This window comes from Chiloscyllium punctatum, chromosome 3 (genome assembly GCF_047496795.1).
Source record: "Chiloscyllium punctatum isolate Juve2018m chromosome 3, sChiPun1.3, whole genome shotgun sequence".
In the NCBI taxonomy this organism is placed as follows: Eukaryota; Metazoa; Chordata; class Chondrichthyes; order Orectolobiformes; family Hemiscylliidae; genus Chiloscyllium; species Chiloscyllium punctatum.
This window is the reverse complement of record NC_092741.1, coordinates 50,308,853-50,332,929: the sequence shown is the minus strand read 5'-3', so window position 1 is coordinate 50,332,929 and position 24,077 is coordinate 50,308,853. Positions and strand designations below refer to the sequence as shown.

At 39.7% G+C, this 24,077-nt stretch overlaps 1 protein-coding gene across 6 annotated transcripts in view; it reads left to right on the top strand.

Moving 5' to 3' along the window:
• LOC140458462 (glutamate receptor ionotropic, kainate 2) overlaps positions 1-24,077 on the top strand; it is a 445,566-nt gene that overhangs the window by 351,751 nt on the left and 69,738 nt on the right. For all 6 annotated transcript variants that reach the window (XM_072553089.1, XM_072553097.1, XM_072553104.1 and 3 more), the window contains exon 12: positions 2,298-2,521. In XM_072553089.1, the coding sequence (XP_072409190.1) occupies positions 2,298-2,521 (224 nt within the window). The remainder of the gene's footprint in view (positions 1-2,297; positions 2,522-24,077) is intronic.

The following is a 24,077-nucleotide window of genomic DNA, read 5'->3' as shown; positions in this document are numbered from 1 at the left end:
CGCATCTGTGTCTGTGTTTTTCCTAACCTGGTTGTGGGATGTGAGCATCGCTGGCTGGCCAGCATTTATTGCCATCCCTAGTTACCCTTGAGAAGGTGGTGGTGAACTGCCCTCTCGAACCATTCCAGTCCATCTGCTGTGAGTTGAACCACAATGCCCTTAGGGAGGGAATTCCACGATCTTGACCCAGTGACAGTGAAGGAATGGTAGTGAAATTTTTCCAAGTCAAGACAGCTGGTGGTGTTCCCAAGTGTCTGTGCTGCCCTTGCCCTTTTACCCTTTTAAGTGGAAATGGTTGTGGGTTTGGAAGGGTGTATGTGTATGGGGGTGGGGGGGGGGGAGGTTGGGGGGTGTGGTTAGGAGCGTTGGTCAGCAGTCACAGGCATGCAGGTGATTTGTCACAGTCAGGTGTAAAGTGATACAATTTTCTTACTTTTATTTCCAAGATGCAAGGTTGTAAGTAGAGCAGAGGATTCAGGAGAAGTCTGGAGATTAGCTCACTCATACAAGCCCTTAAATCAGGAATAAAATAATGTCGCTGCTGAACAACTGCAGCATCAAAAAAAAACAGAAAATGCTGGAAATACTGAGTCAAGTTGAGGATTTAAACTCTGTTCCCCTTCACAGATGCTTGCCAATCTTCTGAGCATTTCCAGTATTTTCTGTGTTTTTTCCTTAAATTGAGAATAGTGCTTTTGACAGTTTGTTCTGAGGACAGGGAGCTTCAGCATTACTGAAAAAAGACCCTTTATTGGTGCTTTTCTTCTTGTACTCCTCAGGATAATTCACAAGACTATTAAATCAAAGGGAAGGCCAACGTTTGCATGACAGTGACTTGTGTGTGTTCAGCATGTTGCCTCTGATTGATAAAGCTGTTACTGTGAAGAATGTACCAATTAATAATGATTGAAAGTTAACAATCCAGCTGTTTCACCTCAGTAACAGTGTCTGTTTCAAGTGAACAAAGTAGGTGATAGCCATTTGCTAGTTCATTTCTCAGGGCACTAGTCTGACCATTCTAGACCAAAGCCCGGCTGTTAACTGACAGTCATCATGAATTGGTGCATTCGCTACATCAGTAAATGCCTTTGCCATTTAGAGCTGACTTGCCAACCACTCAGCCCTCCTCTTATGTGTCAGAAATGTTGGTGTTCCCCTTGATTTGGTATTCTTGTAAATTAGCCTGATGAGTGCAAAACGTTTTTACACACTGTATTTTTCTTCCATAGTAATGACATTCTATATTTGCAAACAGCTAAAAGTTAATTGGCCAGGGTTCTTTATGATTGCCAACTCTGGGAGTAGAGGGAGAATCTCTGAAAACATGATAGTTCAGAAAGGGATAGAAAGGAGTGAGGCCTAGGTGTTAAAGCAGATTGTGTTGGTCACTTATAGTTATGAGCTCAAAAGCCAAAGGTTTTACACTTTGATCTAAAACTAGCAAGCAAAATGAGGGTAAACTCAGGTTACAATGAGTAAAAGTTCAGTTTTAGAACTATTTAAAAGAAAGCAAATTCTGTCATGCAGAGAATGCGTATTCAGTCCACTCTTTGTAAAGATTTGACTTGATTTTAATTTTGATTTTATTGTGAAACATTCTCAAGTACAGAAATACAGGAGTACAGTGAAAAGTGTATAATATCACCACACAAGGTGCCATCTTAGGTGCAAGTACCTAGATACAAAAAGATAGAAAGAAAAATCAAAGTTAAAAGTTAAACGTTCACATGATAGACCATTCAAGATATATTCATGTGACTGATGTATATCATTGGACAGGTGTTCAATGCTATGATTTTTGTGTGACACCATTATTTCTCAAGATTTTGAGCAGTTAAAGATGAACTTCAGACCTATGTGTATCTAAGGTCCACTAACTGGTAGCAAATCAAAAACTGTAGTGATTACACTCACTACTTTGTATCATGTTCCCAAGAACACTTTGTTGGTAACAATCCCACTATAAAAAGGAAGTATCCTCTAACCCCCTATGAACAAAAGCACATGAGATCTGTTGCAAATGCATATGAAACACATGATACAGTTATTTGTGACAGGAACTGCTTTGACTTTTGCTCATTGTTTAATATTGAGGTACCAGTATTCATCAGAGTACAGTCTAGTTGCCGAAATATCGGCCTCCCATTGCTACACGCTGTCTTTCAGTCTGCAGGATTGGTTAAGAGACAACTTACAGCTTATCCTTCAGGAGTTTTGTAACCAATATTACGTTGTTTCATGGTTTTGTTTCTTATTGCAAGACTAATTGCATCTTTCTCTTCTCTTTCTGTCCACAGAAAGCTGATCTTGCAGTTGCACCCCTGACTATCACCTACGTCCGAGAGAAGGTCATTGACTTCTCAAAGCCATTCATGACTCTGGGAATAAGTATTTTGTACCGAAAGCCCAACGGTACAAACCCTGGCGTTTTCTCCTTCCTGAATCCTCTCTCCCCTGATATCTGGATGTATATTCTGCTGGCTTACTTGGGTGTCAGTTGTGTGCTGTTTGTCATAGCCAGGTAACATGATGCCTTCAGTGAGTTTTGGCAATGCCACTATGTTTTTGCAAATGTTGTCAAAAGTCACTGATTTTTTTTTTGTTGGTTTTGTCCCCCTTTTGTTTTGACACCTCTGTGCTGTTTGTCATCTCTGTCTGAGGAAAACACTTGCTAATAATGGGATGGGGAAATGCCTGATTTTCAGGAAAACATTTTGACTGGGTTTCTGGTATAGGTAAGCATGCTAGACCAGTATCTCTTGTTTAGTCCCCCTACTGTGCAGCTGACATTGTGTAAATGATTAATACTGTCCCGAAGAAAAATGAAGGCAGTTAATTGAATTTTACACATTACACCATTTCATTGCACACATGGTCTGAAGAATAGAAAATGTGATTTCACAGAAAACGTCTTAAGAAAGGCTATTAATTAGTCATAGCAGGGTTTTTGTGTGGAACAGGCAAAGCAGCAGAGAGACGGTAGTTTATCATGCAGCGCTGACAATTAAGAAAACTATGCACCCAACCCCCACTGTTACCGAGAAATGCTTTTCACCTTGCTTCAAATGCATGTTCTTGAACATGATGCAATTGCTGCAGTTATATACTGCACCAGCTAGTGCAGGACTGACTGACTACATTTTTAAGATTAATGTGGGTAAGGAGCTGTGCTTTATATATTATATCATGCAAGAGTCTTGCTGAGTATGTACTAAAATAAAAATAGTGGCACTGGTCATTTCTCCATGCTGAGTATTTTCTGTTGTTCATAAAGTTTAGTAAACATATCAGAAAAGAATGGGGAAGTTTCAGAAAGCAATTCCATGCCCATTTGTCCTTTCTGTATTCTATACAGAATCAATTAGCTCTGCAGTAACAATTGTATGCACAGAACTGCATGCACACAGTAACTTGTAGGTTTTAGGAGCAAATTATTGCAGATGCTGGAATCTGTACTGAAAACAAATAAATGCTGGAAGTTACAGTGCATCAGACAGCATCTATGGAGAGAAAGCAAGCTAATGTTTTGAGTCTAGATGACTCTTCATCAACTCTGATAAAGAGTCATCTACACTCAAAATGTTAGCTTGCTTTCTCTCCATGGATGCTGCTTGACCCACTGTGATTTCCTGCATTGTTTGTTGTCAATGCGTGAATTCTCCTTAAAAGAAACTGCTGTTGCAATAAACCTGTAAAACTCCCAATCAGCCAGAATTTAAAATGTCAATAATAGAAACTTCATTCTGTGCAAGTAAAAATTGAGCCATTGACAGAAGAGTATGCAGTTTAAAAAAAGATTATTATAACAGTATAAAGCTATCAATCATATAAAGTTTTCCCTTTTCCACAGCTGTGCCAATAAGGGTAATTTTTTTCTGGGAGAAGAAAATGCTGAAGTTTCTATTTTTATCTCAGATCTCCAGCATTCGCAATACTTCACTTTTATCCTTTTATGGGATTCCAGGCTCTCAGCCAAGCTTCACTATGCATCCTTTGCTGAGAGCACCGATACTCATAAAAGACTTACCTTCTCGACATGGCTGGGGAGAAGTGAATTATCAAACACTTTGCATTTAAACATCCAATATCTAATAACTAATATCTTTGAGCAAGTCTTCAGCATAGGTTTCAATTCCATCCCACTTTGTGGCGCAGGGGAATGTAATCAGGTTGTAAAGGGGCTGGTGGGCTCACGGCACCACTTCACCTACAGCCTGATGACATCTGTGGTGTAGCCAGAAGGCTCGTGGGTGGCCTTCCTATCCTGCCGTCAATTGACACTCTTGGATATCCAATTGATGCTCAGTTAAGGGCCTCATCCCACTGGTGGCTGATATTAATACTGCAGGATGGGAACCTCATTCCAAGGCACTCAAAACCTGATCGAGGGTCCAGCATGCAGCTGATATAGGTATGCAGGGAGCCACCCTGCTGCTAAACCTTCACTGTTTCCACTCTCCATCCTGGCATCCCTCATACTAGCCTGAATCTCTCCTTGACCCTTGCTTTCACTGCCATTCAGTGGAGTTCCTGGCCTCTGATCGGCTGACAGTAACTAGAAGGCAGGACTTCCCTGCACCCAGCATCTCTGCTCCTGCAGAAACCTGTTTGGTGAATTGCCTGCCTGGTACTTAATTTGACAAAGAAGGGGACCTCGGCTGGCTTCTCAGCAGACCAGCTGTGCTCCCAAGCTTCATTAAAGGGGTGGCACAGTGACTCAATGGTTAACACTGCTGCCTCACAGCACCAGAGACCCAGGTTTAATTCCCGCCTCAGGCAACTGTCTTTGTGGAGTTTGCACATTCTCCCTATGTGTGTGGGTTTCCTCTGGGTGCTCCCGTTTCCTCCCACAGCCCAAAAATGTGCAGGTCAGGTGAATTGTCCAGGCTAAGTTGCCGATAGTGTTAGGTGCATTAGTCAGAGGTAAATATGGGGTAGGGTAATGGGTCTGGGTGGGTTACTCTTCAGAGCATCGGTGTGGACTTGTTGGGCCGAAGGGCCAGTTTCCATACTGTAGGGAATCTTAAAAAAAAACCTCCCTTTTCCTCATCTGTTGTATGACTTGAGTAATTTTTTTGCTTCAAGTGTGGTTGTTGCCTCAATGCATGTCAACTGAAACCTGCAAACTGACAACTTAGGAAAGTGGTTTTCATTACTCCAATGAAAGTGGGAATCATTGGCACGGTCAACATTTATTGCCCATCACAAATTTCCCTTGAGCTGGTGGGGCCACTTCTGAGGGCTGTTAAAAGACAAACAATTTCTATTTGTCTGGAGTCACACGTAATCTAGACCAGATAGCAGATTTCCATCCCTGATGTGCATTAGTGAACCAGATCAGTTTTTATGACACTGGTCTCAAGCTCACCATTACACTGGCTAATTTAAATAAATAGGAAATAATTTCATTTGTATTTAGTCATACTTTAATGAGAAACATTGTATTGCTGTTCCTGAAACATTAGTTATGTCCCTTTGTATTTGTTATTAACTATGACAATTTCTGTTGATGTAATATTCCTGACAAATGTATAGGCTACTGATGCCCCTTTAGTACAACAGTATTTTAATTCAGTGTTAACTGAAACAAACTGAGGCAAAGAAAGATGAGGTCCATTGGGCACTATAATTCAGCTTAATATTAAGTCACTTGTTTACATTAATTCCTGCCTGTTCGTTTGTCCAAGTACTTAGTCTGCAAACTTCTCTTCCAGATGCCCAAGCATCCCTGTACAAGGGTAGGGTAACTGTTTATGAATGGACAAATGAGGAACAAAAGTAAGCCATTCAGTCCTTCAAATCTGCTTTGCCACTTTATTTGGTTATGACTGAACCGATTATGACCTTTTCTTTCCTGCCCACCCCCACATCCTTTGACTCCCTTGTCAGTCAAGAATCTATTATTCTCAGCAGTAAAAATAACCAGTGACCCCTCCCCCACCCCAATCTCCTGTACGTCATGGTTTCTGCCCCTGAATGCATGAGACTAGCCTTTGTGTGACTGCCATATATTGACACAGTTTATCGTGAATATGAAGGCCCTCAGCTCTTGAATAACCCTCCAGTCCCCCTTATTTAGCCTCACAGATTATTACCTAAGCAAGGTGCCAAAAGGCCACTTCTATTCCCAGACAGCACCCTAGGACAGGCCTCCTTAGTTCGGATTCATGCTTAACAGTTAGGAGCATAAAATTTTGTGAGTCGATATATTCACTGAATAATTTATTAAGGTGTGAAACAAATGGTCCCCTGGAGAAAGTCACTTTTGTTTAAATTTCATGCTGTAATTACTGGCAGTATTGAAAGAAGAGAAATGAGAAAAAAAATGAAACTGTAACTTTAGCAATTTGTCAAACTACCTCTCTTTTCTTTAGCAGTTTTGCACAATTTTCAAAGACTGAGCCACATGACATGTATTTCATGCTGGGCTCTCCCATCAATCAAAGTGAAGCTAATTTTGTGACACTGCCATTGCACACCATGACTGTTCTTTCAGATGCTTAGCAAACAAAGCTATCTGGAATCAATGAAAATGCAAGTCTCTGTACTATTCAGTGTTGACCTGCCAATCCCACTGTGTCTAGACGTCCGACATGGGTGAGAACACGCTCAGGCTTTGATTAGGATTGGAACTGTCTTCCATGCTGCTGAGATTCTTAGCAAGCTAACCAGCCTGTTGCTGAGCAGGCAAGGCACCCTGAAAATGCCATGATGAATTTAAGCGAACTCTAATAAATTCCAGAATGTTTTAAAATGACAAAAACAGTAATGGTGCTGAGATATTGTGCATTTCTAAGATCTGTGAAAACATTCGTCTTTTGACAGGTGATCACTTGCTCACTTTTAGCTGCTATTTCTTTGATTTATTCTCTTTCTCCTTCCATTTGCTACTCTCTCTCCTCTGTGGAACACTTACTAAGACCTTGATTTCCTTTCTTGGGTCACGTGTCGCAGACTGAGGGAAAACCCACTCCGGGAAGCTGACTTCTAGAAATGGTCACCCATACTCAACATTTTCAGTTTGGGTGATGGGGTGGCTGGTTTAGAAGATAGTCCAAATGGCCAGAAAGACCCAAGTAGGCTGCCCGTTCCTAAGATGGGCTGGGTGGAAAGCCTGCCTGAGGGAACCATTACTGTAACGAAAGTTAAAATAAAGGAATGATATATTCAAAATTTCTCTCATCTTCACACCTCAAACCACAAGCACCCATGCAAACAGGAGAAAAAAGTAAGTTCTTTGACTTAAAGTTCCTTATCGCAGAGTATACTCTATTTGGCAAAACACTTTCATTCATAAAATAAAACACATTTTAGCAGGTACTAACAGTACTTGACACTTGTTGACATTTCTTAACAGTCCTTGAAACTTCTTGACAAGTCGTCATCATCTCACACTTATTCGCAAGTTCCAATCCCAAGAGTATGGTGCCCTCATTCCCATTTCAGTGGTCCCTTGGAACAATATCAATGTAGGCTTTTTAATTTTCTACACTCGCGAAACAAAATAAATGCATGAAGGGCAGACTTGCTTTAATTTCACACTCTGTTTCCCCAATCCCATCTCAATGTAGATGAGATATGTTGGGTCTGGGCGTTTCATTTAGGATTCCAGATATATACTAGTATTTTCACCGCAACAGAAAGGCACTCCATTCATCTGAGCCCAAGTGTCAGCCTGAGTCTTGCTATTGTGGAAGTAGGCTGTGAGTTTAAAGTCCTGTCTAAACTTTGACCTCCAAAACTTGGATGTGAATGCAGCTTTGACCTCGAATTGTTTGTGAAGCTGCTTTTTGGAAGAATCATTTCCTTCTGTGTATTCAGTTTTTCAAGAAATTTCCTGCACAAAGTTAGACCCTGTCGACACATCGGGTGGAATGTATTGAAGGTGGTGGGGTCAGTGTCGTGGGCTGAAGATCTGGGGGAGAACCCCACACTGTCTCTTTTCAGAAAGCGCTGCCTCATGCTGTATCACTCAGGCACTTTATAGACAGTGATGGGCCTTTCCCCAGGATCAAGAACACTAGGAGCAGAAGTCCCACCCATCCAGAACTGTCAGTGAATCAGAACTGGCTGTGACCATTAAGACAACCACTCAACCCCCCCACACCCTGTGATTGGGGGGGAACACAGTTGAGTGATGGTGGAAAGGTTGTCCCAAGTGAGATAACAAGAGATGATCAACAATAAGTTTAAGTATTGGTTGTCAAACCACACCCACTTCATAAGCCAACAGTCCTCTCATCTCCTCCATTGGGACCTCACAAGAAAAGATACCATGGTTTTCTTGTGATGCTCCTGGCGGGGTGAGGTGTGATCACACAAGTGGTGGAGACATGAGGTCCAAATAAACATTATCTTGAGGATTGTAATCTGTGCTGGCCTGAGAAGATTTTCAATCCTTTAATTTTCAGTGCTTTCATACACTTCATGTTTTTATTGACAAGCCTGTATATATCTGTAAATATAGTTGAATTATAATCTGTTGAGTCAGATACGACTACACATACATGTCCAGAAGCATTACTTAAATTTTATTTGTGACAAACCTCACATATTCCAGCAAAACAGCAGCATTGACCATTGCATTTGGGAGAATGTGACATTGAAGAAAACATGTCTATCAAAACAAATTGGTTGGCATAGCTCATGTGACAGAGATAATCAAACTTTTGCTCTTCTGTGAAAGCTTCTTTCTGTGCCAATGCAGATATTTTCCTTTTAAATCCTTTCTTATCGCTGTTGGGTTGAATTCAGCACCCTACCTGAGCTGGATCTTCTCCTTGTCCCCTATGCTTGACATAAACTTTATTACTGGAAGAAATATATGACCAAACAGACACTTCCTGCTGAGTTGACAATCTGGTATCTTTGCAATTTGTATCAGAAAGAAGCAGTTCTGCATTCATTCTGCAGTCAATTGTTGTTCAGTCAAGTGGATCTGCTAACCATGAGACTGAATGCTATTTATTCTTAAAATCCTGTCAGGTTCCAAATTTGCTTGACTCATCTTGCTATGTAAGGCCTCATTGAAGAGACCTACACTATTAGTTTTCTAACCTCAGCACTCTTACCATCTTCAAACCATAGATTTCACTTCCTTATCCATTTTCTTGTTCAAAGACCTGATGTTTAAACATTTCCTTGCAGACATGTAAATCACTGATTAAAGTAGATTGTATTAAGACAGTGTTACATCAGGATTATATTATCCTGTTTGACAAATTAAAGTTCAAATTTACACTTACATCAAACAAAACATTGCAGTGTTAAACCAACAGGTGCCATGATCAACCAAGTCACTGAAGAATGTTGGTGCCAACCTGTTTAATCCTTTTCGTTCTGATCCATTATATTCACCTAAATTATTGCCCAAACTTTAGTTTCCTTATTAAACATTTGGCCAATTAACAATATCTATCTTCTTCATGCATTGCTCTGAAAACAATGAACAGAATCATATAGCCCTTCAACAACATAGGTTACCACGAGATTGTGGCCAAAGTATGCAAACGTCCAGCGTGGCTCATCTTGACCTGAGCAACAATTAACTGCATGTTTTGTGTTTTTTCCATGCAGCGAGGTGAGTTTCTCACCAGGCTATGGTGAGCTGCTAATTAAGGGTGGTTTTGTTAAACACCAAACTAATACCATGATTCACTCCCTTAATATTCAGATTCCTATTTTTCCAAATGTGCTAAACAACTTAGACATCAAGAATTCAAGACATTGAGGTTGGAGCTGGTATCTTGTGACTTCAGCTTGCTGTTCTTTCCAAAGAACCTTCGTGTTGGACACTGGGCACCAGCATCTCAAGGCAGGCTCCATAGTCCCAGGCCACAATACTCATCATCCACAGAAACTGTCATCCAATTTATACCAGCGTCTAAGATTATGCCTCATGGCACATCTCTGATCCATCATCAGAGTTACATCCTCAAAAACTTCAAGAAGATTAGTCAAGCATGATTTCCTCTTCATAAATCCATGCTGACTCTGACCTATCCTGTTACTACTATCCAGATGTGTCGTAATTTCATCCTTTAATAGACTCCAGCATCTTTCCCACCACTGAGGTCAGACTAACTGGTCTATAATTTCCTGCTTTCTCTCTCCCACCTTTCTTAAAAAGTGGTACAACATTAGCCACCCTCCAATCTTCAGGAACTGATCCCGAATCTATTGAACTCTGGAAAATAATCACCAACGCCTCCACGATTTCTCAAGCCACCTCCTTCAGTACCCTGGGATGTAGACCATCAGGCCCCGGGGACTTATCAACCTTCAGACCTAACAGTCTCTCCAACACCAATTCCTGGCAAATATAAATTCCCTTAAATTCAGGTCCTTCAGCCACTGTTACCTCAGGGAGATTGCTTGTATCTTCCCCAGTGAACACAGATCTGAAGTACCCATTCAATTCTTCTGCCATTTCTTTGTTCCCCGTAATATATTCCCCTGTTTCTGTCTTCAAGGGCCCAATTTTAGTCTTAACCATTTTTTTGCCTTTCACATACCTAAAAATGCTTTTACGATCCTCCTTTATATTTTTGGCCAGTTTACCTTCGTACCTCAGTTTTTCTCTGTATATTTCCTTCTTAGTAATTCTCTGTTGTTCTTTCAAAGCTTCCCAGTCCTCCATTTTCCCACTTATCTTTGCTATGTTAAACTTTTTCTCTTTTAACTTTATATGTTTCTTAACTCCCCTCGTCAGCCACGGCTACCCATGCCTCCTCCTAGGATCTTTCTTCCTTTTTGGAATGAACTGATCCTGCATCTTCTGCATTATACACAGAAATATCTGCCATTGTTCCTCTATTGTCATCCCTGCTAAGGTATTGCACCATTGAACTTTGGCCAGCTCCTCCCTCATAGCTCCATCGTTCCCTTTATTCAACAGAAATATTGTCACTTCCGATTGTACCCTCTCCCTCTCAAATTGCAGATTGAAGCTTATTGTATTATGGTCACTACTTCCCAATGGCTCCTTCACTTCGAGGTCCCTGATCAATTCTGGTTCGTTGCACAATACCAGATCCAGAATTGCTTTCTCCCTGGTAGGCTCCAGCACCAGCTGTTCTAAGAATCTATGTCTGAGGCACTCCACAAAGTCTCCTTCTTGAGGTCTAATACCATCCTGATTCTCCCAGTCTACCTGCATGTTGAAATCCCCCATAATAACTGTAGTAATATCTTTGCGACAGGCCAATTTCAGCTCCTGATTCAACTCACGTCTGACATCCAGACTACTATTTGGGGGCCTGTAGATAACTCCCAAGAGGGTCTTTTTACCCTTGGAATTTCTCAGCTCTATCCACACTTACTCTACATCCCCTGATTCTAGGTCCCCCTGCGCAAGGGACTGAATATCATCCCTTACCAACATGGCCACTCCACCTCCTCTGCCCGTCAGTCTGTACTTACGATAGCATGTGTAGCCTTGAATATTCATTTCCCAGGCCCTGTCCACTTGAAGCCATGTCTCAGTTATCCCCACAATATTGTATCTGCCAATTTCCAAAAGAGCCTCAAGCTCATCCATCTTATTTCTAATGCTTCGTGCATTCATATATAGTATTTTTAATTTGTTACTGCCCTCACCCTTCCCATCAACTCCTATGTCACTCAACCTTACAGCATGATCCCTTTTTGAGTTTTCTGCTTCATTGGTACAGTTGTCTTTCTTGACTTCCCTTGTTCTAACTTTCCCTTCAATTTCCTTCTTAAACATCCAGTTTGTCCCATCCCCCCTGCTACTTAGTTTAAACGTAGCTGTGTTGCAGTAGCAAACCTGCCTGCCAGAATGCTGGTCCCTAACCTATTAAGGTGCAAACCGTCTCTCTCGTATAATTTTTGCTTACCACAAAACATACCCCAGTGATCCAAGAATTTAAATCCTTGCTTCCTGCATCAGTTCCCCAGCCACATGTTCAAGTCCATTATCTCCCTGTTTCTGGCCTCACCAGCCCGAGGAACTGGAAACAAACCGGAGATAACCACCCTGGACATCCTGCTTTTCAGCCTTCTTCCTAGTTCTCCGAAGCCCCGCTGTAGTATGTTCCTCCTCTTCTTCCCGACATCATTTGTGCCGACATGTACCACCTTCGTCCTTGAGGATTTCCTACACTCTGTCTGTGGTGTCTTTAACCCTGGCACCAGAAAGACAACACACCATCCTTAAGTCCCGTCTGCTGCCACAAAAACCCCGGTCAGTTCCTCTCACTACGGAGTCCAGTATTACCACGGCTCTGTGCGATGTCTAACTCTTCCGCTCTGTCTCCACGCCAACTTTTGATTGACAGACCTGGCCGCCTCGCGAACTGGCAGTGTCATCTGTCTCTACTGTTTCCAAAAGATTCAACTTGTTCCTGTCAGGTACTTCCCCCGGGGTCTCTTGCACCTGTCTCCTCTCTGCTTTCCTCACCGTCTGCTCTCTTCTGGTATGGTCGGTGTAATAACCTCGCTGAAGGTCTTGTCCAGAAAGATCAATGGGTACTCAGCAACAAATGACACAGCTCCTTATTCTTAAAAGTATTTTCATTAGTTGCACACCTCTCCACCATCAAGAAGCTACAGTAAAGAAATGCAGAACGCTTACCAGTAAGGGTGATGAAATAGAAAAATCCAAGAAGGTCAACACCACCCAAGCAATGCAGACCGCTGATATTTCCCTTCTTCATCACTGGTGTACCTATCACCATTATTTTGATCTGTACAGGCACTGCACAGCATCCCAACAAGCTTACACTGATGGCATCTCCATCCTATTACTCAGCAAGATGACAGGAGCAACTTCAATTACACACCATCACTTCTGATGTCCCATTCAAGCGATATCCCTTATATATGTGTGAAGCGTATAGAAATAATCCTTTCAATATCTAAATGATGATGGTCAGATTGCACATGTTGCCAATCCCACCAATTGCTAATAATCAGATGTCGACCCTTCATTTTGAACACTGTTAAGAATTCCAGAGTATTGACCCAGCAGTTCATAGAGTCATAGAGATGTACAGCACATAAACAGACCCTTTGGTCCAACCCGTCCACGCCGACCAGATATCCCAACCCAATCTAGTCCCACCTGCCAGCACCCGGCCCATATCCCTCCAAACCCTTCCTATTCATATACCCATCCAAATGCCTTTTAAATGTTGCAATTGTACCAGCCTCCACCACATCCTCTGGCAGCTCATTCCATACACGTACCACCCTCTGTGAGAAAAGGTGCCCCTTTTTGACCTTTCCCCTCTCACCCTAAACCTATGCCCTCTAGTTCTGGACTCCCAGACCCCATGGAAAAGACTCTGTCTATTTTTCCTGTCCATGCCCCTTATAATTTTGTAAACCTCTATAAGGTCACCCCTCAGCCTCCGACACTCCAGAGAAAACAGCCCCAGCCTGTTCAGCCTCTACCGATAAATCAAATCCCTTAACCCTGGCAGCATCCTTGTAAATCTTTTCTGAACCCTTTCAAGTTTCACAAAATCTTTCCAATAGGAAGGAGATCAGAATTTCATGCAATATTCCAACAGTGGCCTAAGCAATGTCCTGTACAGCCTCAACATGATGTCCCAACTCCTGTATTCAATGCTCTATCCAATAAAAAAACGCCTTCTTCACTATCCTATCTACCTGCGACTCCACTTTCAAGGAGCTATGAACCTGCGACTCCAAGGTCTCTATGTTCAGCAACACTCCCTAGGACCTTACCATTAGTGTATAAGTCCTGCTAAGATTTGCTTTTCCAAAGTGCAGCACCTCGCATTTATCTGAATTAAACTCCATCTGCCACTTCTCAGCCCATTGGCCCATATGATCAAGATCCTGTTGTAATCTGAGGTAACCCTCTTCGCTGTCCACTACACCTCCAATTTTGGTGTCGTCTGCAAGCTTACTAACTATACCTCTTATGCTCACATCCAAATCACAATAAATGACAATAAGTAGAGGACTCAGCACCGATCCTTGTGGCACTCCATGGATCACAGGCTTCCATTCTGAAAAACAACCCTCCACCACCACCCTCTGTCTTCTACCTTTGAGTCAGTTCTGTATCCAACTGGCTAGTTCTCTCTTTATTCCGTGAGACCTAACCTTGCTAACCAGTCTTCCATTGGGAACCTTGTCGAACATCTTACTGAAGTCCATATAGATCACATTTATTGCTCTGCCCTGATCAATTCTCTTTGTTACTTCTTCAAAAAACTCAATCAAGTTTGTGAGACATGATTTCTCATGCACAAAGCCATGTTGACTATCCTGAATCAGTCCTTGCCTTTCCAAATACATGTTCATCCTGTCCCTCAGGATTCCCTCCAACAACTTGCCCACCATCGACGTCAGGCTCACTGGTCTTGTTCCCTCGCTTGTCCTTACTACCCTTCTTAAACAGTGGCACCATGTTAGCCAACTTCCAGTCTTCTGGCACCTCACCTGTGACCAGCAATGATAAAAATATCTTAGCAAGAGGCCTAGCAATCACTTGTCTAGCTTCCCACAGAGTTCAAGGGTATACCTGATCAGGTCCTGGGAATTTATTCATGTTTATGCGTTTCAAGACATCCAGCACTTCCTCTTCTGTAATATGGACATTTTGCAAGGTGTCATCATCGATTTCACTACTTTCTATATCTGCCATATCCTTTTACACAGTAAATACTGATGCAAAATACTCATTTAGTATCTTCCCCATTTTTTGCAGCTCCACACAAAGGCTGCCTTGCTGATCTTTGTGTGGCCCTTTTCTCTCCCTAGTTATCCTTTTGTCCTTAATGTATTTGTAAAAACCCTTTGGATTCTCCCTCACTCTATTTGCCAAAGCTATTTCATGTTCCTTTTTGCCCTCCTGATTTCCCTCTTAAGTATACTCCTACTGCCTTTATACTCTTCTAAGGATTCACTCGATCTATCCCGTCTATACCTTACATATGCTTCCTTGTTTTTCTTAACCAAACCCTCAATTTCTTTAGTCATCCAGCATTCCCTATACCTACCAGCCTTTCCTTTCACCCTGACAGGAATATACTTTCTCTGGATTCTCGTTATAAAAGCTTAAGGCAGATACTTTGACTCGTTTTCAGGATGACCGCTTGTGCATCACTGATGAAGGATCATTGATGTATTTTGAAAATAACACGTGAAATTTGAAGAGAACTTGTACTCTTGATGTTACTGTTCTATTCCCTTGAGAGTGATGCCCTGTTCTCCTCAGTGGTGGAAGTGCAGTTGAGGATGGAGTTGTCGAAATCATTTTGTTGACTGCACTCACAATACAGGAGGGAGTGCATATTGGCAAGTGAACTGTGCTGTTGTAAATACTATTGAACTTCTTGAGTGTGTTTGCAGGTGACTGGTGAGAGTTTGAGAAGACAGATGTGAGCCCTTTTTTGCAGATGAAGCAGTCTTTGTTTCGGTTTTGTTGCCATGACACCAATATACATTTATTTCAGCTTCAGTTCTGCAAAGATTCCCAAAATTGTTGCTGGGAAAATCTCACAATATAGCCAGGCAAAGTCAAGACATGTTGGCTGAGCTTTTCCTTGTTTGAACTGTCCATACCCAACACTTATGTGGCACAATTCTTAGCTGCCAGTTGTCAACCAAAGCCTGGATATTTTCCAGATCTTACAGCTTTCTTTGCACTTCGCACTTCCTTTGCACAAAGGCCACATGCACTGGTCTATAATTGAAGAAGTGGGAAATGAAGCTGAACACTGTAGCAGCACCATTGACCCCACTCCTGACCTTTTTAATGGAAGGAAGGTCACTGATAAAGCATTGAAAAATGGTGGGAGCCGTGATTTTTCCTTGAGAAACTCCAGAAAACATGCGCCTTATACTGACTAAAAAAAAGCAGTAGATGCCAAGATTCCATGCCAAGGGACAATCTAATGGTGTTGAAAGACAGAAAGAGATGGGGAGATAGGTTTTAAAAACAACACAGAAGATGTTGTTCAAAAGTTTGCATTTGCGACATTTTTGAAATGGCAGTGACCACATACATTGCAGGATAATTGCAAATATTGTTCACTTATGTTCAATGCTCAGATTATCATCCAGATGCCTTGTATAATTAATACAGATTTATAACTATTTCAGAACTACAGTTACATAACTGGAAACCATTGTCAAATAAGGTGAATCACAAAACCCAACTTTCTTTAGAAAGTCAGCTTTGCACAGATGTAATTATTTCCTTCGATGTAAGTTATGTAATTTTTTTTAAGGGCAAGAAAGTTAAATAAAAGTTATTGTTAAAGTAAAGTAGGCCTTTTAAAGATGACAGATTGGTACACAAAGGAACCTTAGTGAAAATACTTCCTCCAATTGATCTCTGAGTCAGAATACAATTAAGGCTATGTCCCTAAATGCAATAACTGCTTTAAGTGTTATAATGCATGGAATGAGATGTTCAATTTTGATAGTAATAGGGATACTGTAGTTATGGAAAATGTACCCACAAAAATAGGGGGCAGAACTACATGAGGAGGATGTTTCCAAAATGTATTCCTTTGTATTAGGTGCAGGAAACTGACACCACAACAAACTAATTCAGTAAGTGTTTTGCCAGAAGATACAATGATTGCATTCCTTCACCTGTCTTGATATCAATTCAAAGCATTTACATTTGTTTGATCATGTTTGTGGTGTATTGTTCTGTTGTAGTTTCAAGGCGGTAGGGTTTCGCTTCCACAGTATTTTGATTCTGTTGAACTATTTTAAGCAATGTTGTTTGTCACATTTTCCCACTTTTGTTTGAATGGGATATTCTCTCTGTTGTTTCTTTAACCATCACCGATTTGACCTGGGTTGCACAGAGTATTTTCCTTGTCTAATCACAGTACTAATGAATGGTTCTTTTAGTATAAAATCTGGAATGTGATACAATCTTTGGGATGAGATTAATCACATAGGGCAGCAGACTTTAACAAGGTAGCATCAAGGGTCTGTTGCCCCCTCTGCTCATAAAAATGCCTCAGCAATCTTGAGGCTTAGTATGAAGAAGCAGAGAAATTGCTAAAATAAAAAAAAAACTGGAAAGAAGAGGTGAGTAATATCATAATATCACTGAGTTGGCATCTTAAGTTTGAAATAATAAATGGCTTAGCATATATTTGCTGACAGAGGTTTAAATTAAAGAGAAGTCAGGTTTTATGCAGTGTGGTGACCAGTAATCTTTCAGATACTAACTAAGAGTTCAGGACTTGAAGCAATGGTGAAAAGCACAGTGGCTAAAATATTCTATGGATGTTACTGGCAATATGAACACCTAAAGTAATGAGCAGCAACTGTCATCTAAGTTGGTTCAGAATATGCACCTGCTTATTTTTTATTCATCATCTCTGAGGATAAATTAGGTAAGTTATTCCCTCTTTCCCCTTTCGTCTGTGAGGTTGGAGATAAAAGGAACTCTTCTGTCAAGTTTTGAGATTTTTGTCATAAAGAATAAATGATGTACTCTTATAAGCAAGATTCTTTTTCGATGAAAGTAAAACAATATTCACAAGTCATAATTGTCGGTTTGAAAGAAAACCTTGCTGTGCAAAGAAAACCCAGATTCTGTACATTTAATTTAGAGGAAAGCGTATACATCACAGTTTACATACAAAAAAAAGTGTCATTTTGTAATGTTCAGTCTACAGTGTAATCCATCAAAATCCAAGCAGTAAAGTCAATATAGTTTTTCTCATTACAGGATCCTACTGTGCTTTCTAAAGCAATAGCAGAATTTTGTTACTATATTTTAGCACCGGGTTCTTTGCACTGATAACAAGGCCAACTACTGATGGTTTTAATTCTGTTACTAAGATCTTCAGAAAAATGAAAACACTGATTTCTTTGGTTTGTTATGTAATATATTAATTTTATGCATTACGGAATGAAAACACGTATAAATGCAATCATTTTATAATCAATACCATTAGACACATGCATATAAGGTCCTACAAATAAATGTGCCCAAAGTATTTCATAGTGAGGGAATAGGTATGCACTGAGTGTTGGTTTTATTTTGATTAATTCACTGTATTCCTCAGACAAATATTTAGTGCTTTTTGAACATATCTGCAAACTCTCCTGTAAATGTAGAAGTACAATTCATGAATCAAAAATGCGTCTGTCTCACTTGCAGGAGTGAACTTAAATTTGTACATAGGAATAATGACAGAACAAATGCACTTGTCCATCTAGTCCTTACCACATAATTGGAACACTGTAATCATCTCAGAACATGTGCTCATCCAAAGAATAAAAAAAAATGCATAATCAGCTGTTCCATGATGGTGAGAGTAAATTTCCTCCAGGGAAAGGCAGGTTACTCAAAATATTTTAGTATCTTTATAAGAACTCTAACTTAAATAATATGAATTTAAACATGAATTATACCAATCCTCTTAATAGTTAGCTTTTTTGTTGCTCCGCTGCCACACAGAAGTAATTGATTTGCTCAGCTCCAGTGGAGCGGTTAATACCCAGTGTATTGCCTTTTAAATCTGCTACATGCAGGGTCACCCGAAAATACTTTGTCCTAGGTCAAACAAGTAAGAAAAATGGCTGAGTGCCAAAGATTTTGAAGAGCGCTTATAACGTAAATAGCTTTGGGCAGAATGAAAGTAATATACGCTCAAAGAATATTTTCCTCAAAGGATATGCTTGATCTACTTTGCACAATAATTTTTTTTTTGCAAATGCTTCCTTTGCTTTCATAAAGCTGTTCTGCCTGAAAATTATTAAAGAATAAGACTTATAATAATACAGCACTTTCCTGACTTCAGGATATTCCAAGGTATTTTACAACCATTGAAGTCCTTTTCCTGTTATAATGGAGAAATCCAGCAGGCAATTTGCAAATAGCAAATTCCCACAAATAGAATGTGACATCACTGAGCTAATTTGCTTTTGTGATGTTAAATGTGGGATAAATATTGGCCACACTACGCCTCATCAAAATAGTCCTTGGGCAATTTGAAAGTAAACAGTGCCGAAGTACTGGACTCGATAAAATTAAGTCTGTTTCTCCCTCTACAGATGCTGCTAGACTTCCTGAGTTTCTCCAGCACTTTCTATTTCTGTGTTAGATTTTCAGTATCTGCACTTCCCTGTTTCATTTTACTGCCCAAGTAACATCTTCTCTGAATGATGGTACTGGATTGGAAGAGTAGATCTTTGTTTTTAAGCCTCTAGAATGGGACGTACATGTGGAGGATAGAGTGCTAACAGCTCACTTCATTGCCGACGCAACTAAAAAGTCAATTAGGCCTGAAATTTCTACTATCTAAGATGAACTTACTTACAAACATTCAAATTAGGAGCAGAAGTAGCCCTCAAGCCTGATCTTCCACTTAACAAAATGATAAATGGATCTGATGGTTACTCTACATTCCTCCCTACCTCTGACAACCACTCGAATCTTTGCTTAAAAGAATCTATTCTCCTCTGTCTCAAAACTATTCAAAAATCTGCTTCAACTGCCTTTTGAGAAAAAGAATTTGAAAGACTCAACACACATTGTGAGAAAAATCTTTGTCATCTTCTTTGTCTTCAATAGAAGACACCTGATGTTTACACAGATCAGTTCAAGTTCTAGATTCATCCACAAACGGAGATAGCCTCTGCACATTAGCTAATCCTCTAGAACAAGGGAATATGCTGCTTTTAACACAGAGATTCTTATTTTATAAAGTAGCCTTACACATGGCACCTTTTGGAAATTCAAATATGTAGCATCTACTGGTTCCACTTAATCTATCCTGCATGTTACCTTCTCAAGGAATGCTAACAAATTGGGTTTCCTCTACATGAAGCCATGCTGACTGGGCTTGATGATACTATATATTTCTAAATGCTACAAACATGTGAACAAGGAACAGCAGTAGGCTAGTCAACCTTTCAAAACTGCTCCATCATTCAGAGCTGATCTGGTTTTACATTCAATTCTCCATACCTGCTCATTCCTGATAATCTGTCATCTCCTCCATAATCAAGAATCTACCTATCTCTGCCTTAAAAATATTATGAAGATTCTGAATCCAATGCCTTTTGAGGAACAGAATTCCAAAGATTCACAGCCGTCAGAGAATCTTTTTCCTAATTTCTGTCTTAACTCGGGCAATTCCCTATTTTTAAGTTATGATCCCTATTTCTAGATTCTTACACAAGTGAAACATCATTTCCAAATCCATTTGGCCAAGTTCTCTCAGGATCTTATACATTTCAATTCAGTCACTTCTGAATCTTGTGTACTCCAAATGACACAAGTCTAACTTGTCTGGTCTTTCCTCATAAGATAATCTGCTTATTCCTGGTATCAATCTAGTTAACCTTTCCTGAATTGCTTCCAATGCATTAACAGCCTTCTGTGCACAGTACTCCAGATGCAGTCTCACCATTGCATTACATAACACAATCATAACCTTCCTAATCTCGCATTTAACTTCCTTCACAATAAGACATAAAATTTTATTAGCTTTTCTGATTATTAACCTTCGTAGATGTTCTGTATTGTTGGTGCATTCTAAAATATGGGGATGTTGAGATAGTTATTGTGACAGTGCAACATTTATTGTCCCTCGTACAGTATAGAACCTACAAAAAGAAAACATTTTGGAAAGTCAGATAAGATTTGTGAAGGGAAAAAGCAAGTCATTAGAGTTTCGGGTGCAAACCTTTTTTATCTGTGAAAAGGCATATTAATACAATTAACAGGAAGAGGGGGAGTCCTGGATTGAATGATGCAATGGATCATCTCAGGCAACTAATGAATAAGCACATTATGGCATTTAGAAAAATGGAAGGTGGAATGGACTTTCACTTCATGCCAGGGCGATAAAGTCAATGTTGTGGATTAAGGTCAGCAGAAATGATTATTGGCAGGATGTACTATGGACTAGTCACAAATTAAACTATCTTCATCTTCAACATCTAAGGAAAGAGAATATGTAAAGAGAGTTAAGTGAGTAACACTGACTAATGAAGATAATAAAGCAAAATCTTAAGATGGAACTGGTGGACTAGCAGCTACCAGGTCATTTTGGTACAAATTGGCTTAAAGGATGTAAATGTTTATCTTTAGTATTAATCTTCAGCATTTCAAATGCAGCATGCAAGGTATAGAATTACTTTGGTTTTTAAAATCTACATAAATCCTTGCTCAGTCAATAACATTTTGTGTGTGATCTTTCATAGCCCAGTGAGCATTAATGCAAAGGACTGAGCTGGAATTGTCAATTATCTATTTTTCTGTAATATTCAAAGATTTTGTAGATAGTTGATGAATATCTCACAAGATTCAGGATCCTGACAATGTAATGACACCTCTTCATATTGAGCAGTCATTATTGTAAGGTGTAAGATCAAGATATATCCCAACCATAATCTCATTGAATCAAGCCTGTGTACAATTGCAATTGCAATAACTGCCCATCAAAGCAAATCTATGCAAGAAACATACAACATTTCTAGCAACTAACACTGGTGTTTGTACTGTAAAGCCATCATTAGTACTTCATTTTTAGTGCTAAGATTTTGACATGCATGAGATTACATGTGAAACATAAAACCCATGCAGATTTCACAATCAGAGCTGTCTCTATGCTCCACTTTCTTCTCATTGAAATGGTAAATACTTTATTTAATTTGCCCCAGTTCTAGAAGTATTGTATTCTAACTGATAATGTTAAATTCTTCTGATGAGGAAATTGTATTTTGCTTTTGTAAGATTTGCTTCCTCTCTTGGGCTGTGGATAGATTGCAAACAAAAAAGTCAAGAAATCACAGCAGGTTGGGCAGCATCCGTGCAGAGACAGCAAGCTAACATTTCAAGTTGAGGTGCTTCTTCTTTAAAGCTGAAGTAGATAGATTGTTATTTCTGTTAAACAGTTTCTTATTGACCGTCAACTTCCAGTTATATTAAGTGTTGTGGAGCAAAAGTTGAAAATGTATACTTTTCCATAATTAAATTGCATCTTAGCGTGCCGATGCTAAGTACAGAGAATGTCCATCTTGTTTAGTTCAAGGAAAATATTTTGCATGCTGGAGAATTTTGCTTTATTTTTCTTTCTATTGACCTGCTAACCTGAAGGATGTTACCCTGCAGCAATATCTGATCGTATTCTTTAGGCATTTTGTAATTAAAGGCTCCAGCATAGCATAGCTAGAGGGTTTCAAAACAGAACAGCTTAAGTAGAAATTCATGCAGTATGAAAAGGAAGAGCTGGTCTGATGGTACTGTTTATAAAGCCAATATATAATATATATTGTCGCTCTTTCAAGTGCAATTTTGATTAAGTCCATTGTATTCTCTGCAATTCCCAAAATTGCAAGAGTAAATACATTTCAAAAGTACACTTTGGGTAAAATTGCTTGGGATATCCTGAGGTGGTAAAAGGTGCTTTATAAATGAAAGCTTGTTTCCTTCTTTTCCATAGAGATAAATATGGCTCTCCATTAGTCTAAATCTAGCATGAACGCATTGTAACTCTGCCAGGAATATAGCTGCATGCCAAACTCAACATTACCTGAAATCATGCGTGTCTGTACAAAAAGAATTCAGATTGTTTTTCCAACAATACAACTTTTGTTGTTATGTTAAACATTACCTACATTGCTATGATTCTGTCGCTGTCACTCCTGAAGATGCACAGCTTTCGGTGAGAATGAAAACTTTGAATCTTAAATGATCTGATTTTCAAGTTATGAGTTATAAACATGAACCTGTAGCCAAAATGAAGAGCAATGAAGAAAGAGATGGTTAATGGAAGAAGTTGGATAGTTAATTCAAAGAGCAAGCATGAGGAGTGGTGAACCCTCCTTCCATATGGGATGATGCTGGTGAATGATAAACTAATGACCTGCTAAATAGTTACAAAAATGTGTAAGTGTATTCCCATCATTGACATTAGGAACCACCAGATCAATCAGATTTATAGTAGCCTTACATGTGAGTGAGAACTCAATTTGTAGATTGTGGTGTCAAAAACTACATTTTAAAAATTAAGATTTTGTTTTTTTTGGAAAATAAACCAAATTGTTTAACTGCTAAAACCCAATCATTAAAAAAAAAGGAAAACAGAAATCCTGGAAATGCACAACCATATCTGAGGGTAAAGTATTGCATTTCTCGGGCTGAAGTTTTGAACCCTAATACAGAAGTAAATCAGATCAGAACAAATCATTGCTATCAAATCATCATTTACTTTAGAGGAAAAGATTGAAGATCTCACAGCTAGTAGCATGCCCATGATAGAGCTACAAAGTTGCAGTCTTATCAGCTACAATTTATCCGAGGCAACTATTGAAAACATTATAGTATTAGCGCCATCCAAACTTGTGTCAACCTCAGGGGTGTTGGTGGCTAGAGTCTTCACAGGGCTTTGAGTTCTCTCACAAGATTTTGTTTGTTTCCACTGTAAGTGATCTCAGATGATGTCCTGTCCAGTGCATAAAAGGGAGAGCCAGTTAAACATGCAAGTTCAGCTGTATCCCTCAGAGTGCTGAATACAACCCTGGACAATACCGTGAACTGAATAAAGAGTGAACAGAAAGAAAATATTGTTTCTTCCACAATAAAACAAGTATCATTAACTCCCCTGTAACAATGAATACATGCCAACCACGGGGTATACCAATACATTTCTAAATAAACCACTAACTAAGCACTCTCAACAAATAATAATGATGCAAGTAAAAACAATGCAATGTGTAACATTTACAGGTGAAAATTAATTTTAGAAATCACCAGTGCCATCTTTGTCCTTTCTAGTCTTATGATATTGTATTGGGTAGAACTGTTCTGACCATATGCAGAGCATCCTTGTTTGACCAGGAGGCTCCTATATAGATGACCGCAGCTATGGTATTGTTAGCTGATGGTGGGCTTCAGCAATGAAATGCATCCCTCTCACATAACTGCATGTATTTCCCCTGCATGCTAATGGCCTTTTAAATATGAACTATATTTACCTTAGCAATGCAAAAAGCAATGGAAGTGTCACCCACCTCTGTCTAAGCAGTAAGGAATGATATACTGTTGATAAAATACTGTTGACAAAGACTTTTTTTTAAAGCAGAAGCGATAG